Source organism: Botrytis fragariae (assembly GCF_013461495.1).
Source record: "Botrytis fragariae strain BVB16 chromosome Unknown tig00000101, whole genome shotgun sequence".
In the NCBI taxonomy this organism is placed as follows: Eukaryota; Fungi; Ascomycota; class Leotiomycetes; order Helotiales; family Sclerotiniaceae; genus Botrytis; species Botrytis fragariae.
Genome location: NW_023500996.1, coordinates 1,089,888 through 1,105,047, shown reverse-complemented (window position 1 = coordinate 1,105,047; position 15,160 = coordinate 1,089,888). Strand labels below are relative to the sequence as shown.

The 15,160-nt window shown below is 43.4% G+C and overlaps 4 protein-coding genes across 4 annotated transcripts; 3 read left to right on the top strand and 1 right to left on the bottom strand.

The window, feature by feature from the left end:
* Positions 1 to 124: 124 nt before the first annotated feature.
* Bfra_008993 (uncharacterized protein) lies at positions 125 to 3,145 on the top strand (the record flags this gene model as incomplete). Its single annotated transcript, XM_037339347.1, has 1 exon — positions 125 to 3,145. The coding sequence occupies one exon, from the start codon at positions 125 to 127 to the stop codon at positions 3,143 to 3,145; it is 3,021 nt and encodes a 1,006-aa protein (XP_037190913.1).
* A 4,518-nt stretch (positions 3,146 to 7,663) lies between these two features.
* On the top strand, positions 7,664 to 9,796 carry Bfra_008992 (uncharacterized protein; the record flags this gene model as incomplete). The annotated part of the gene is made up of 1 exon (XM_037339346.1): positions 7,664 to 9,796. The coding sequence occupies one exon, from the start codon at positions 7,664 to 7,666 to the stop codon at positions 9,794 to 9,796; it is 2,133 nt and encodes a 710-aa protein (XP_037190912.1).
* Positions 9,797 to 11,062: 1,266 nt separating this feature from the next.
* Bfra_008991 (uncharacterized protein) lies at positions 11,063 to 11,614 on the bottom strand (the record flags this gene model as incomplete). The annotated part of the gene is made up of 2 exons (XM_037339345.1): positions 11,063 to 11,182; positions 11,324 to 11,614. 2 exons carry the CDS (start codon positions 11,612 to 11,614, stop codon positions 11,063 to 11,065), a joined length of 411 nt encoding a protein of 136 aa, XP_037190911.1.
* A 1,933-nt stretch (positions 11,615 to 13,547) lies between these two features.
* Bfra_008990 (uncharacterized protein) lies at positions 13,548 to 14,372 on the top strand (the record flags this gene model as incomplete). The annotated part of the gene is made up of 1 exon (XM_037339344.1): positions 13,548 to 14,372. One exon carries the CDS (start codon positions 13,548 to 13,550, stop codon positions 14,370 to 14,372), a length of 825 nt encoding a protein of 274 aa, XP_037190910.1.
* Positions 14,373 to 15,160: the final 788 nt, after the last annotated feature.

Below are 15,160 nucleotides of genomic sequence, written 5' to 3'. Positions count from 1 at the left end.
ATCTGCTGCCTGTGTCCCCCCCAGACTTGCTGGGCCTCGAGGTCCTTTGCGACATTAATTATCGCTGGAGCTACCTTTCGTATATTGTCTGGACGATCAGCAGATCTGATCGAATAACTCCAGTATGCTGTCTGATCATCCAACTTCTTCGACTACACAACAGCCCTTTTCGAGCCCCCAGCCAGCCCCCATACAGCAAGCCGCATCACCCCCAACGAAGCAGAGTTTGAAGAGCTGGTGGAAGACATTTCGGCCTCCTGCTAGGACTCAGGAACCCAGTACTGGTAAAGACCCCCCAAAGTTTCTTTTGTTGAAGGCCCAGAAACAGAGTGAGGATCTGGGCCATTCTCTCTATGCCAATTTTGTTTCCAATCTGCCGAGAAATTTGGATCCTCTGTTCAAGGAGAATCCAATGGACAACAATGCATCGATAGTAGACGGTATTCCAGAGTTTGCGACAGATATAATACCAGAAGCAGACGAATTAGCGACAAAGACACAATCAAGCACAACAATTTTCACAGGACATGCAACGTCTCTTCACGAGTATAAGTCTAGGAGTCTTCTCTGGCCGTCATCTTCCAGTTTAGTGTCTGGAAAACATATTTTGACGGACAATTCTCAGCTCAATTCCAACTATGAAACCAGACACCCCCAGTCAACAAGTGGTATAAAACGAAGAAAGAGAAGTTCTTTCAGCAAAAAACTGTCCAAGGACATAGCAGCTAAGCAGCGTTCCAAAATCCGTGTTCAAAACAATCATAGCCATTATATAAAGCAGCAAAGCACCAACTCTCTAAGCAGAAGTCAACAATTGCTAAACTTCTGTCGTTGTCATCACATAAAATTCAGCTTGTTAAAATTGGTAACAATGATAAAATCAAAACTGACAAAAGAAACTCCAGAATCCCAACCAACAGGTATATTTGGTGTACCTTTGCGACAGAGTATCGCATATGCAAATGTCGCTATCTCTCTCGTCGATGCCCAAGGACAAAGCTACATATATGGTTATGTACCAATAGTGGTTGCAAAGTGTGGAGTTTATTTGAAAGAGAAAGGTATGTTTCTTGAATGGATGTGTTATTTTGATGTCTGGCTGACAACTATCCGAACAGCAACCAATGTTGAGGGAATCTTCCGGCTCAGTGGCTCGGAAAAGCGCATTAAAGAATTAAAAACAATTTTTGATTCTCCTGATCGTTATGGAAAGGGCCTTGATTGGGCTGGGTACACAGTTCATGATGCGGCAAACGTGTTACGAAGATATCTTAATTTACTACCAGAACCAATTGTTCCACTTGACTTATATGCGCGATTTAGAGAGCCTTTAAGAGGTCATACTATGGCGGCAGTTGGCGATAGTGATGGTAGCCCCCAATTTTCTGACAATTTCGATGTCAATAAGGCCATCATTACTTATCAGCAACTGATCACCGAATTACCCCCATTGAATCGTCAGTTATTATTATACATTCTCGATCTTCTAGCAGTTTTTGCCTCAAAATCGGATGAAAATAGAATGACAGCAGTCAACCTCGCAGCCATCTTCCAGCCCGGTATGCTTTCACACCCGGAACATGACATGGCACCTGCAGAATATCGTCTTAGTCAAGACGTACTAATTTTCTTGATTGAGAATCAAGATCATTTCTTAATTGGGATGAGAGGTACAGCAGCGGATGAGCAGACTTTGAATGAGGTTGAGCACGGCACCCCTCCTCCAGGAACTCCCACTACACCTGGTAGATCGAAGACCGCAATTGGACGATCCGCCTCAAATGCTAGCGCTGGAGCCGATAGTGTGCGCAAGTTCGGTGGCATTCGACGTAATGTGTCTGTCTCGTCCCGTCATTCGCGACAGTCAAATGGTGCGCCTAGCCCGGCAAGTCCAGCTTATGGTATTGCACTTACTTCTTCATCCAGCGGTGGTGTTCATAGAAGCAACACTGTACCTTCAAAGAAATCTCCTGGATTGCCATCATCTCGAATGAACAAAAATACTGGCCCACCTTCACCATCTCCAGTTGGCCTAATCGCCAATCGTTCTAACGGACCTCGAGGTCTTTCACCTGCGCTTCCTCCATCTCCTGGTCATCTATCGCCGTCTCCAGCTTTAGCACTCAATACGACTACCGAACCAAGTCTCGCCGATTCCGGCCATACTGTGACCAGCCAGGAGCGCCTGATTCCTGAATCAAATGAGCGCTCTCCTGAGGTCTCTACTCCTTCTAGAATTGTCTCCAACCTGTTTCAGCGATCACCTACGGAAAGTACCGATAGACGACAACCTAACAAGCTAAGGAAGAAGCGTGTTCCAGGAAGCTCAAATCTTAGCGCTCAGAGCTCGACAAATTCTTTGAATGGGCGATCATCTTCAATCTCCCCGGGCCTCCATGCATCTCGCGGTAACTCGGATCATGCAGAGCATCCTCACCTGGAACATTTGTCGACATTAAACCCGATATTGTCTAATACTCAAGCCACACCTCCCGCTACAGAAACCCCGCGTGCTGAACAACCCCCTCATTTTACACCTATGCGACCAGAGGATCCTCACCACCCATCCGATAGAACCTTGCGCCCAGTCATATCACCTGTGTCTTCCTTACATTCTCACTCATCTTTCAATGATCAATCGGATCTTGATCATGGAGAAGATCCTGCTCTTGCCGAGGCAAGAGAAAGACGTTCAATGTGGCGTCTTTCGCGGCGCAGGGATGACTCAAATACACTCGGCGCTACACTAAGCCCAAACAAAAACGGGTCAGATAGTGGTGCCGGTGCGAGTTCAAGTTCCGTAGGCAGCTCAGGCAGACCTCGAAAGAGTTTTACTGGCGATACTGTACCTGTCGGCCCTGACTCGGGATTACCTCACGCACAAATCACGTCCAGCAATGACAGTGGATCTGTCGCGCCCGAGGAGAGAAGAGGACCCCTAGGGTGGATCAAAAGCAAGATGCGAGAGAAGCGGGATGAGAGTCGGGAGAAGGATGCTGAGCGAGAACGTAATAAGAGTCCGCCCGGGGACCGCCCCTCTAACATCAGTTCTTCGGCCCTAGCCCCGCGGGGCAAGAGCATAGACGTCAATAGAGGAGAAGAATCTGAGCGTCTCAACGGGAGAGAACATAATTTATCCCAATAATAATTCAGCGAGATGGCGAGATGGTTATCAGATTATTTTCAGCATTTCGAAGCACATTTCATTTACTCAGAGTCCAATCTACGACAGCTCTAATAGGCTCGCTGTCTATTGGTTATAAAGATCGGTGGCCCCGATCATGACGCGTCTTTTCCACCCGATTTCTGTTACATGCGTGCATTTGTCCCTTTTTATTTGCGCTTCCCCGGAAACCCATCTTAATTAAATTGATAGGAATTTTCCGTGAATCATGGCTGTGGTTGGAGATGTTAAATTTGAGGATTGGGGTTTATTTTGAGTGCGTTGCCTCATGGAATCAAGGATTTATCATTTGTCGTCGAAATTTTCACCCTTCCATGTTCTATAGAAGGATGGTATAAAGAAGAAAAGAGGAAGGGTATAAATGGGTGGATTGTGACAATCACGAATTCGATGATCTGATGAATTACTGGTTTTGGCAAAGGAGTTTGTTTTTTCTTGAATGCTTTTACGAAAATCAAAACGAATCAGATCTTCAATCTTCTGGGCTTCAGGGGAACAGGGCACGTCTTTATGGGGTCATTAGGATGCGACGAAAACCTGAATCCAGAAGGATAAGCTCGATACGACTCTTATGATTGGGATGGATCGGATGAAGGTTTGGCTGGGTTTGGGAAAGAATGGATAGGGTAATATGAATATAACGGGAATAGGGAAATGATGGATGGAGACTTTAAAGTTCCTACCTTTTTTGTGTGATAGTTTTGACCGTTTGATGGTGGTGAGAAGAGATAAAGAAAGTGAAGTTAAGAAGTCTAAGATGGGACGACATGTTCAATTCTTTTGTATGTATTTTGAAGTAATTGTGAATGAGTAAATGAAAGAAGGGACTTCTGATGTATATATCTATATGATAGCTTAACTTTTGAGGAGCTGAATCAGAATGAAAATGAAAATGAGATAGATAGTCTACCTATACTTGCAGACAAAATCGTCATAGGAGATACTTAGGTAGGTAGCACGCTCTCGAGGGCTAAGACTTGAACCGTGAATCAACTGGCACTCCACCGCTGTTCTAGCCCATTATCGAACGTAATTCTATTCGTAGCGAGTCTTGAAAGTCTTTTTAGGGGTCCGAATTTGAATGATTGATTGACGAATAGCTGGCTATGCTATGCTATTGCATTAGTGTTGTGGGCATGGCGGAAGCGGTGTGGATTTGTGGTGGATGGATGGAAAGTGTAAAGAAGGTGGAAGGAAGGTGGAAGGAAGGTAGTAGAAGGGAGAAGGTGGAAAGATGGAAGGGGAAGGGGGTAGGAAAGTTTGGAGAGGGGGAGATGGAACTGTGGAACTGTGGCACTATGGAACTATGGAGTAAGACATTCATTTGGGTTGAGGGTTTGGAATGAGAGTGGTAAGGTGAGAGGTGAGGTGAGGAGAAAATGGAGGAGATGGATGGATGGCTTGCGTGTAGTGATGATTGTTGTAGTGTGCACTGCCCTGTGGCGGGATGTGTGTGGTTTTTGGGGGGGTTTGTATATAGATTTTGAGTATTGAATATTGGGGAGAGACGGTTAGATTTGAGTCACTATCGTATTTGATATGTATCGTAGGTATGTAGATAATAATGACGATGATGGTTTAATGACAGGATATGTAGTGTATTATGGATTCGAAAACGGGATTTGGTCACTAGAGTGAATATGCAGATGGTTGAACTTCGTATAGCATGTATGCGTGCATGCACAACACGGACACAATTTTCTTTTCTCTTTCTTTCTCCATTTTTTTCTAGAAGGATGAGCCTGCTTCCTAGGTACGATGTAAGAAGTTCTAAACTCGGATCTGCGCCTGCGACTGCGGGCGGATACCGGGGATGGGGAGCATGGCATTGCCGGATACGAAGGGTTGGGATTGGGAAGTGTGTGTGTGGAAGGTGTGGAAGGTTTGTAGAGGGATTGGTTGAAGGATTGATTGAGTGATCGGTAAGTTTTCTGCTTCAGACTTTCTACACGAATTATGTACGTACGGAGTATGGATGGACGGAGAATCGAGATCAAGATTTGATCAGTCACTAGCTCCTTAAACATTTTGATATTATGGACCCCTATTCTTAGACAGACCTCGCGATCAAAATTCTCCTGAACTCAAGAGAAGGTTCGGAGGGTACAACGGGTATACCTCGCCACTAGTTTAAGGTCCAAGACACACTGGACTGACTGCGTTTGGTCGACGTTAACCAAGCAGGGTGAGTGCTCGGGGGCTAGGTCAAGCGAGGATCGAGAGGCGCGGCTTGGGTTCATATCGCCATTGGTTGTGTTGAGACTACTGGGGGACTGATGAACAAGTAGTGCATATCTTTTATGCAGGCTGCTATTTATGGATGGGTACGGGGCTTGGGGGTATGTCAAAATGGGTAGTTAGGAAGGTAGTGATTTGCTTCAGGTTTTTACAAAGGTGGTATGGATAATCTGATGGTGTTGGGGGATTTGATGTTTTGATGTTAGAGATTTCTATTGAGTTGATTGGTGTTGACGGATACTGTGATGGAGTTCGGCGGAATGAATAGAAGGTATGCAAATTGTAGGTAGAATCAGAAATATGAAGAGGTGAATAAAATCAAAGACACATGCCGATGATGTATACCCGTTATAAGTAGAAGTAGGGTGACGTCGCCATCAACATACGCGAATTGCTTTTGAGCGATTTTTGGAGCTTTTTGTCCTTACGTACTCCGTACGGTCTTACATATTGGTTGTTTCTCCTCTCGAGATACGGTGGAAAGTGGGTCGATTTGAGGTAATACATGAAGCCATCCGAAGACAGAAAAATGAGAGCATCGTTTGGTCGGCTGCATACGATTAGCTTGCACTGTACTGTAGATACTTCTCGAAGCATTCGGATACAAGTAGCGTCGCTCTTCGCTCCTGGTTTGCTCTTGATTGTGAGGATATTCGTATACACGGAGTAATCTTTGGTGGGGACCGAAGTATCAAGTGGAGTGAGGACTTGAAGATGGTTGGTCTTGGATGGAATGGTAGATTTTGAGGTTCTGGTCTGAATAATGCGCGATTTGACATGAAAATGCAACAATTGGGTGAGTGGAAAACTGGCATCGTCATTTTATGGCGTCGGTAAGTATGGATCCTGGTATGGCTGGATATTCGGGGGTTTCTTCACCATTTGAACCAACTAGAAAGAAAACTTGAGTCGACAGTGAAGAAGTCAATGTCAATGCATACAGTTAGTTGCATATAGCTGCATATGCCTTTCCAAGATCTCTTTAGCCTCGTATTATTTCAAGAAGATCATCGCCATCACATGTAGGTAATCAACCAGAAACGTATATTGTCTCTGATACCCCTCGTTATGTATGGACGCGAAGGATAGTTTTCCAACCCCTTTGCTTACTTGCTTCCTTTACAATTCGTATATCGAATCACTCACTCACTCACTCAATCACTCAATCACTCAATTCCTCACTCGCTAGCTACGAATAGTTTATTGACATTCATTCTTTGCTTTCTACGGACGAGCTAAAAGCATAGCATACGAACTGGCACAGTATTATATATATTGAGGATCAGTTTTCATTAAAAGAACAAGGTACGTTAAAGGGACCAGGCTTTCTTAATCCTACTCTGCTGTTGCACATCACACCTTATCATACATATCATACATATCATACATCTCGTATTCATGTGGCAATTCCGAATACTCCCAGCATCATATGAACTATGAACTCGAATTCTCCATAGCAGGAGAAACAGTTCCTTGTTCGTGAAGTGGTCGCTTTGATAAATTGTACCTCTTTTTCAGCATTTACCCTTGATACCCTGACATTACCCTATACCCTTGCGCTGTATCACTCCCAAAATAATGCTTGTTTCCTTTTTTTCCTTTCTCCATCAATCCACCCGAAGTTCTTACAGCACCTCGTTAGTATCTTAGCACCTTTTAGCACATCTAAGCACCACTCATTATCGCAAACCGCAGCACTGTTGAATCAATCTACTGGCTCGTCCCTTCCAAAACATTTCGAACCACTTCCCACTTCCCCCCCATGTGTTTCTTTCCCGGTCTTTCCTTCCTTTCTCCGCAAAAACAATCTAGTACTGAGTACATCGTACCAGACTCATGGTAATTGATAGCTAGCTACCTACCTAGCTACCTTGGTTTATACCCAGCCACAACATAAAGGGCAAGTGATGTCCTGGATGAGAAAAAAAGCTAAAACCTTTTCTGTCTCTCTTGTTTCAAACAAAACTCCCATCTTCTCTCTTCCTCTCTAATAACAAATCAATTGCTGAATTGTTCCCTCATAATAAAACTTGTCATACATTCAATTGTCTGACAATTCATCCATCGTCATCCTTCGTTTCTCGTTTCTTGATCACTCTTCGTTCGTTCTACCTTTAAGTGGCATTACAGCTCACTACTGCACCTCTTTTACAGCTGCGTTGCATTGACATTCGTTCAAACCCCTAATATAACCCTTGAAAATTGGTCTTCTATCCGGAATACCTTGAGAGTTGAGCAATCATGAGTTCAACAGCTGATGAACAAAAGATCCAAGATCTTGAGCAAAAGCTCGATTCAAGTGTCAATAGTCCTTTGATGTCAGGGACTGATTCCTACATCAACGAGAAACAAGATATCGAAGCGAATAAACCTCGAAAGTCGGAAAACATGCCTTCAATTCGACAATTCTTACTGACTCTTATGGTCTTTTCCCTCCTCACTATCACCATCGTTTCTGCCGCTACCACGAACCGAAATCCAAGAAATGTATCACCTCCTTGTATGGAAGATCAACAAGCCTTTAGAGAATTGCTGGATACTGTTGAACCTGCCATGTTACATGATGTGCTTCACCAACATATGACGGAGAAATATCAACATGGCGTTTATGAAGATGATAAGGATGCTTTGGAAGCTGTTTACAGACAGGAACCGGCAGTCGCACATGCATTGGTTGAGGCAGCAAAGGCCAATGCTATGATTGAATTGGCTAAGAGACAAGTTGGATCAAACTCGACAGCTACTCCGGCTCCGAGTACAACATCAGCTGCTACTTCGAATACTGTCGTTACTTCCGAAGCGGCCACAACTTCCCCTTCCACAACTTCGGCTCCAGCTACACCATCTTCTACAGTGGCCTCTACTACATCTGTGGCAACAACCGTTACTTCGGCGCCAACTTCCGCAACTACCTCGCCTACTACGCAAGCAGTTTCATCTACTACCACAGCTCCAACTTCGACCGCGACGCCAACCACTACACCAACTACAGCGCCAACTACAGCCCCCACTACTGCCCCCACTACTGCACCAACCACCGCATCATCGACCCAGGTTACTACAAGCGATGGAACTGCCACCACTACAGTGGTACCGGTGACAACAAGTACACCAACATCTGCGGCATCTACAAATTCGGGTATGTTCAAAATCGGGTCGACCTCGCGTTCTTTTTCTTCTACTTCTACTTCTGCATTGCCCGTCTTCTTTTTTGTGAATTCTACTTTTTCTGCTTTTTTGCCTACCAAGATACCTCACGACTCCTCGACCTCGACTACAGGCTTGCACCCTGTCACGTCGATGTCTTTGGGGTCTAGTTCCATGGAATCGTCTGCGATTTCCATATCTGCAAGTTCAACGATATCCCTGGGAGGTCTTCCCATTTTTCTTAATGTTATAACTTCTAGTTCTACTTCTCTTGGATACTCGTCTACAGGAGTGCCTGTTTTTAGTTCCACTTCTGTTGGATATCATACCCCTTCATCGATCCACGTGTCTGGTCCTGGTTCTAGTTCTGGAAACCATGATACTTCCTTGACTTCGGAGCCCACTTCTAGTTTTGTTGGACATGATGATGTTTCTGTCGTATTGCCGTTGCCGTTGCCTATTTCCACTTCCATTGGATCTCAGGGTAGCTCCGCAATATCAATTTCTAGTTCTTTGGTCAACCTTCCTAGTAATGTTTTTTCTTTATCAGTTTCTGGCTTAAACTTATACTCGGATTCAGGATCGACTTCTACCACTAGTGCTCAATCTCGATCTCAAAGCTCTGAGACTTCTCAAGTTGCTACATCTACAACAGAAGCTTCCACTTCCGCTCCTCAAACCACTGAACCATCTTCAGGTACCACTACCTCCGTCCCCGTGACTACAGGAGCTTCTACAAGTGAGGCCTCCATTTCTACCAGGGTATCGACTTCTCAGGCCACTGCCTCTGGAGCTACTACCTCTGCTGCTACCTCAAGTTCTACTACAGAGGCTTCCAGTGATAGTGTTTTGTCTACATTGACTAATTCTGCGAGCTCTCTCGCTACTGATTCTTCTTCTATTGTGGCTGTAACTTCAACATCTACTAACATAGCCGAATCCACAGCTTCTTCAGACGATACTACTACACAAGCCGCTGAAGCGACCAGCAGGAGAACAACCAGCAGTACCTCTACCAGAGTTTTTACCACAACACTACCCAATGGATCCCTATCGACCGTCACGTCTGTCACTGTCGTGCCTGCTATAGTTACTGGATCTCCCGCTAGTTCTTCTAAGACCTCTACTGGAAGTGCATCATTACAAACCAACAGTGCTGGAAAGAATAACTTGGGAATCAACATGATTCTCGGTGCCGTCGGAATGGTGGTTGTTGGTGCATTATAAGCCAAGTAGTTGGGACGAATACAAGAAATCGAACCAGAACTCTTTTGATATTTACACATTTGCATAGCGTCGGTGTCGGGTTTTTACGGTCACAAGTTTTATTTAACTATCAGTCTCTCATTCTTACGATCGATCGTAATGACTTGACACGAATTTATCATCACTCTTTTAGAAACGGACTTTGGATTGGCGCATAGATTGGAATAGCCCATCACGGGATATGTGCTTTGCTTCGCATAATTGCTGGGAGAAATTGGTTAAGGATCACATATGGTTATTATACATTGCATGGGAAAGTCATGGGGATATCTATTGATAGTAAGGGGCGGACGAAATGCATTATGGTTAATACGGTGGAAGTGGCAAAATAACGTGATAGGAGCTTGTGGAGGAATATGAAAATATACACACAATTACATACATATCATTGACGCTCCCTTGTGTTTAAGAATTGGTTGTTAAATTTGAAGAAGTAGAAGGGGGTGTGTTCAAGGACTTTTCTGTTTTCCCTAGCTCAAAGACTTTTTGATTGCTCGTTACGAGATTTCTCCTGGCTGTACAGAAATTCGTGGAGTTATTCTATGGTTTCGGTATTTTTGTATCGTCTTCATTGCTCATCTTGATTCTTCTTTATGGGAAGATGGGGAGTCAGTTTCTGGGACCCAAACCCTTCCTTTGCTAAAATGCTTCACTGGAGGATTTTTTCCGTCTCACCGATGCCATGGCTGATATAGGCACAAGGGCGACTTGATCGTGCAGAGAAAGTTGACTCAAATCTCCTCGTAATGCACTCGTTATAGCTAGTAAAAGTTTTGAAACTGTTGATTTATAATAGTATGTAATTATAATATTTCATTGGTTGGGGTATATGCGCATCTCTCTCCCTCTCCTCCTCTCTCTCGCGCGCGCGCGGTCCATTTATTATTTCCGGTTGTGCCATGTGATCGATTATTGAGACAGAATATTGAACATTGGAATTGGAATTGGATTCGTGGGTCCGGAAACCTAGGTTGGTTTGCATCTAATTCCGTTCCTGATGTGATGCTTGCGAGTTTGGAGGGAAATCAAAATGTAATAAAGTCGAGTAAATTAAAGTCAAATAAAATCGTATAATCACTGATAATGAGTGCCCTCGTGAAACTCCGTAAAACTCCCAAGACTCCCCTTCCTTCCTTCTTTCTTTCTTCCCTCGAAATTCGCAAATGATTTATGTGTATCTGTGTGTATGTGTATATGTGTATATATGTTCCGAAGACAAAGAACGCATTATCCGGGTCCAATCTTGGGCATATCGTGATGTTCACTTAGAGTGCTGAGATATCTGTTTAGTTCTTCGACGCGCTCTTTGTGGGTTTTGACGCCTTCGCGCTTGAGGCGGTCGTTGAGCTGTGGGACGGGGGTTAGTGTATTACTTGAAGGAGGGGGGGAGGGGTTTGAATGTGGAGCTGTGTGAAATGGGAGGATGGGGAATATAAATGGAGATGTGAATGAATGGCAGAAATAATAATAAAATCAGGAATAACATACCCTCCTCCTCCTCATCTCCTCATGCGCACGCTCCGATGCGGTTTTCCCAGATGAGTCGCGGGGATCAAGAGATTTCAATTGTTCTTCGCTCATTCCTGTTTCTTCGGGAGTGGGCTTCGCGGCATCTTCGTCTTTTAAGGCTTTTTGAAGTGTTGTAGTGGCGGTGGATGGAGATGTTGAGGTCGTGGGGGGAGTAACCTTCTTCTTCTTTTTCTTTTTGGTAATACCGGCGCCAGTGGAGGCGCCTTTGAGTTTTAAGCCCCCGCCGGTGAAGGAATAGTCGTCGGGCATGTTGTGGATGGGATGGGGGAAGTTGTGGGAAGGAGATAGAGAGCTGGAGATGGATGGGATGATTCGATTTGGTTGTAGAATCATGGGAGGACGGAATAATTTTTATCCGGGTATCGGGCTTGTATATCAGTGGCTGTGCTGTAGTAACGTCACGCATCAAAGGTTGTTAAGGTCTGTTGTGATAGATACTCATAGATATTTCCTAATGCTATGAGAAGGCTTTATTACATTTATTTTGATACTTTGCTTTCTTTTATTGATCAGTTGCAAGGATCTATCCAAATAATCTAGAAGTATGTTCTACAGATTGAACCCAACCATATTAATTGGCTTCCCAGAGCTCTTCTTCTCTCAATTTTCTTTTTCGGACAATCTCCTTTGGAGACCCCATGAGATGCCAGAATTAAAGACTGAAAGTTCATCAATGAAGATTTTCCATTCTAGCTTCCTAATTCCGCCTGCTTTATTGGGTTTTATCCCAGAGGAATTGCTGTCAAAGTCTGAATACATCTCTTCGTGCTTGGTGCGCTTGTTTTTTTAATAGAGATTTGGCCAGCTTGCACAAAAGTTGCTTTCCCCTTCAGACCATGATTTGTATAACATTTTAAACTTCCATTTGGTATCTACACCTGCCCTATTCATACCTATCCTTGAAGTAAGGTCAGAAGTAAGCACCAAGGACGGTCATCTTCGAATACCTCTATGAGTCTTCGTGATTGCTCAGAAGACAAGAAGTATCATGAATACTCCTATTCTCTAAAGACCCTATAGCTCCTTGAGCTCTTTCTATATGTATTGAGTCATATAAGACTCACACAAAGGGGACTATCAATATCTACAGATTTACTGATTAAGGCTTGAGTGTTCGCTTTTCAATCACTGCGCTCATTGCATAATTATCTGACACCAAGCAAAAAGAGTGATGTAACTCCACGAGTACGATGTGATAGTGAGTAGCCAAAACTATTGATGTCCCATTAATTGCAATAAAGCCTGTGGAGTGTAGCTGTGTATATGATGCAAAATTGAAATCGGAGCAAAACTGCAATCGCATCCTCATCACTAGCGAAATTTCGTCATTGTCACTAATCTGTAGTGAACGCTTCATTTTTAGTTATTTTTATACTCTTTGGAATGTGTATTCCGTGTTTATGTTCTACTGAAGATTAGGTTTCAAGCATAGGACCTCATGTTTGTTAGACACATCTAGGGGAAGGTTCGTCTTCCTTTTGTATCATGGTGTTGAATTGAAGAGTTTTCCTATCAAAGAAGCTCAAAAGATTTTACATGTGCCGTGTACTCTCTAGACCATCTATTCTTCATGATATATTGATATCACAGTCACAAGCAGATATCCCGAATGAAACCCCCTCTTATTCAAATAGTCCACCAATAGACTGTAGTACTTCTTCCATGTATATATCACTACTTCGCTCTGGGGGATACTCTAGTCGCACTCGATAATCCATTCACCTATAGGAGCATTATGAAGTAAAGAAGAGTTATCCCCTCATTCTTTCATTCAAAACAGTAATCCACTTATAGATATTCAACTAGACGCATCACTCAAAGAACTTTTCAGATTCACAAAATCTCTCGGGCTACATTCGTATATACCGGCCTACTATTCGCTATAGTGAACTCCCGGAATAGTGAAATTCACCATGAGAAATGCAAAAAGTGGTATGACTACATAGCTCAAGCAAGTTTAACAGATAACTAAATTGTCAAACTATCAAAATATCCAAACAAGTCAACTATGACTTTCTGATCACAAGTAACCTGAGTAGCAATCCTCAGCAACCGATCACATAAAACACCAAAGCCAGGTCTTCCCCCTACTTCCCGAATTACAAAAAAAGCCAAATAGCCAACTCATCTAGTATCGACAGCCTTCATATACCAAATCGAGCCGCCATTAACTCTAGAGATCATGTTCGCATCGCCCCCACAATCTATCTACCAGAGTAAACTCTCTTCTCAACAGCCCAGCATGGAAGATCGCACTAACATGCCCGAATTTTCGGATACTAAAGAATCTCCCCTATCACCCTCCAGTAATCTCGAAGTGATCGACTCATCCGACAACATTCCTTTACCAATATCCAATCTTATAAACGACAGAAATGTGCAGCAAACTCCCTGTTCGGGGCCTTGTCCTACTAGTCGAAAAAGCGAGCCATCAAAACCTGCAGAGAATCCTATAATCACCACAGCAGATTCATCACCTCCTCGTCTCGAAAAAGAACTCCACCCGCTCGAGGAAAACAAAAACAGAACATCTAATCCATCTACATCTCCAGACCTTCCTCCCCACAATTTCAACTCCACAGCTCCAAAGCCCGCAGAGCCAGACTCTGACTCTGAATCCCAAACCCTCAGCGAACATAGTTCCGGCTCTGACGCAGCTTTTTACTGTAGTATAGGGAGTCCGAGCGAGGATGAAGAAGATGGGTCTGGTGCTTCTTTGGTTCTTGGGGCGGAGGCGGAGGGGGAGGGGGAGATAGGTGGGGAGGGAGAATCTGGGCTAACGAAAAAGACTTTACGGGAAGCTGTGTCTACGTCTGGGACTGATGTTGCTGCTGACAGTGGAGGTGCAGAAGATAAAGAAGAAGCAAGAGAAGAGGAAAATGAGATTCATAACAAGAACAGTAAAAGAAGGAAATCGGAGAAAAGATTTACATTTTTGAAGCGACTTTTTGGTCGGAAGAAGTTAAAAGTTAGTAGTGGAGATGCTGGTATTGGCGGGGGTATTTGAGTATGTGTATGTGTGTTGAGAGATAAAAAGATAAAAGATTAGGTTTTCCTTCCAGTAATGAGAAAATTGTAGTTTGAATGCCTTTTGTCAGCAAAACTCCCCCATCTCGTAGATTTTCTCACCGGTGACCTCAAGGTGTGCAGTATATTCCATTGGAATAGAGGGCTTAAGCTATGGCTGATTGTCTAGGAGTATCCTTAATCTAGAGATGAGTTTTCATAATTATGTATGCAGAATCATGAAATCAGTGAAATCTCGAAACATTACAATGTACCGAGATATTTTACGTGCGTTATTTGCTGAACTTTGTAGCGGTTTGAATGAGCTTTTGTTGGTGGGAAGATTAGCATTCCTACATTTGTAAAGACTTTAGCATTGACTAAAATATACAGGTTTTTCGTTATATCATACAGATACACAAACCCATCTCATACGTAACAACTATCTAAGGCTACACATCTAAGTCACATACCATCCACCATCCACTTCTAACTCAAATCATATACAGTCAACCTGCTATCATATCAATAGTCTCCCTTCAAATGATGATCTCGAATCGTTATAAACATTTAGTATATCGAAATATCTTCAATTTCCAACTTTGAAAAGAACTCGAAATCCTTACGCCGGAACGAAAAATGTATGTACTCAGGTAAGTAAATTAGCCGAACCTCCTACATCTACATGGCATCTATCGAAATATTACCTACAACAGTTCTCCTCCCAGTCCGAATCCGAGCACTAAAGAATATAATTGATAGAAGCTAGAATCTTATTGATAGGTATAT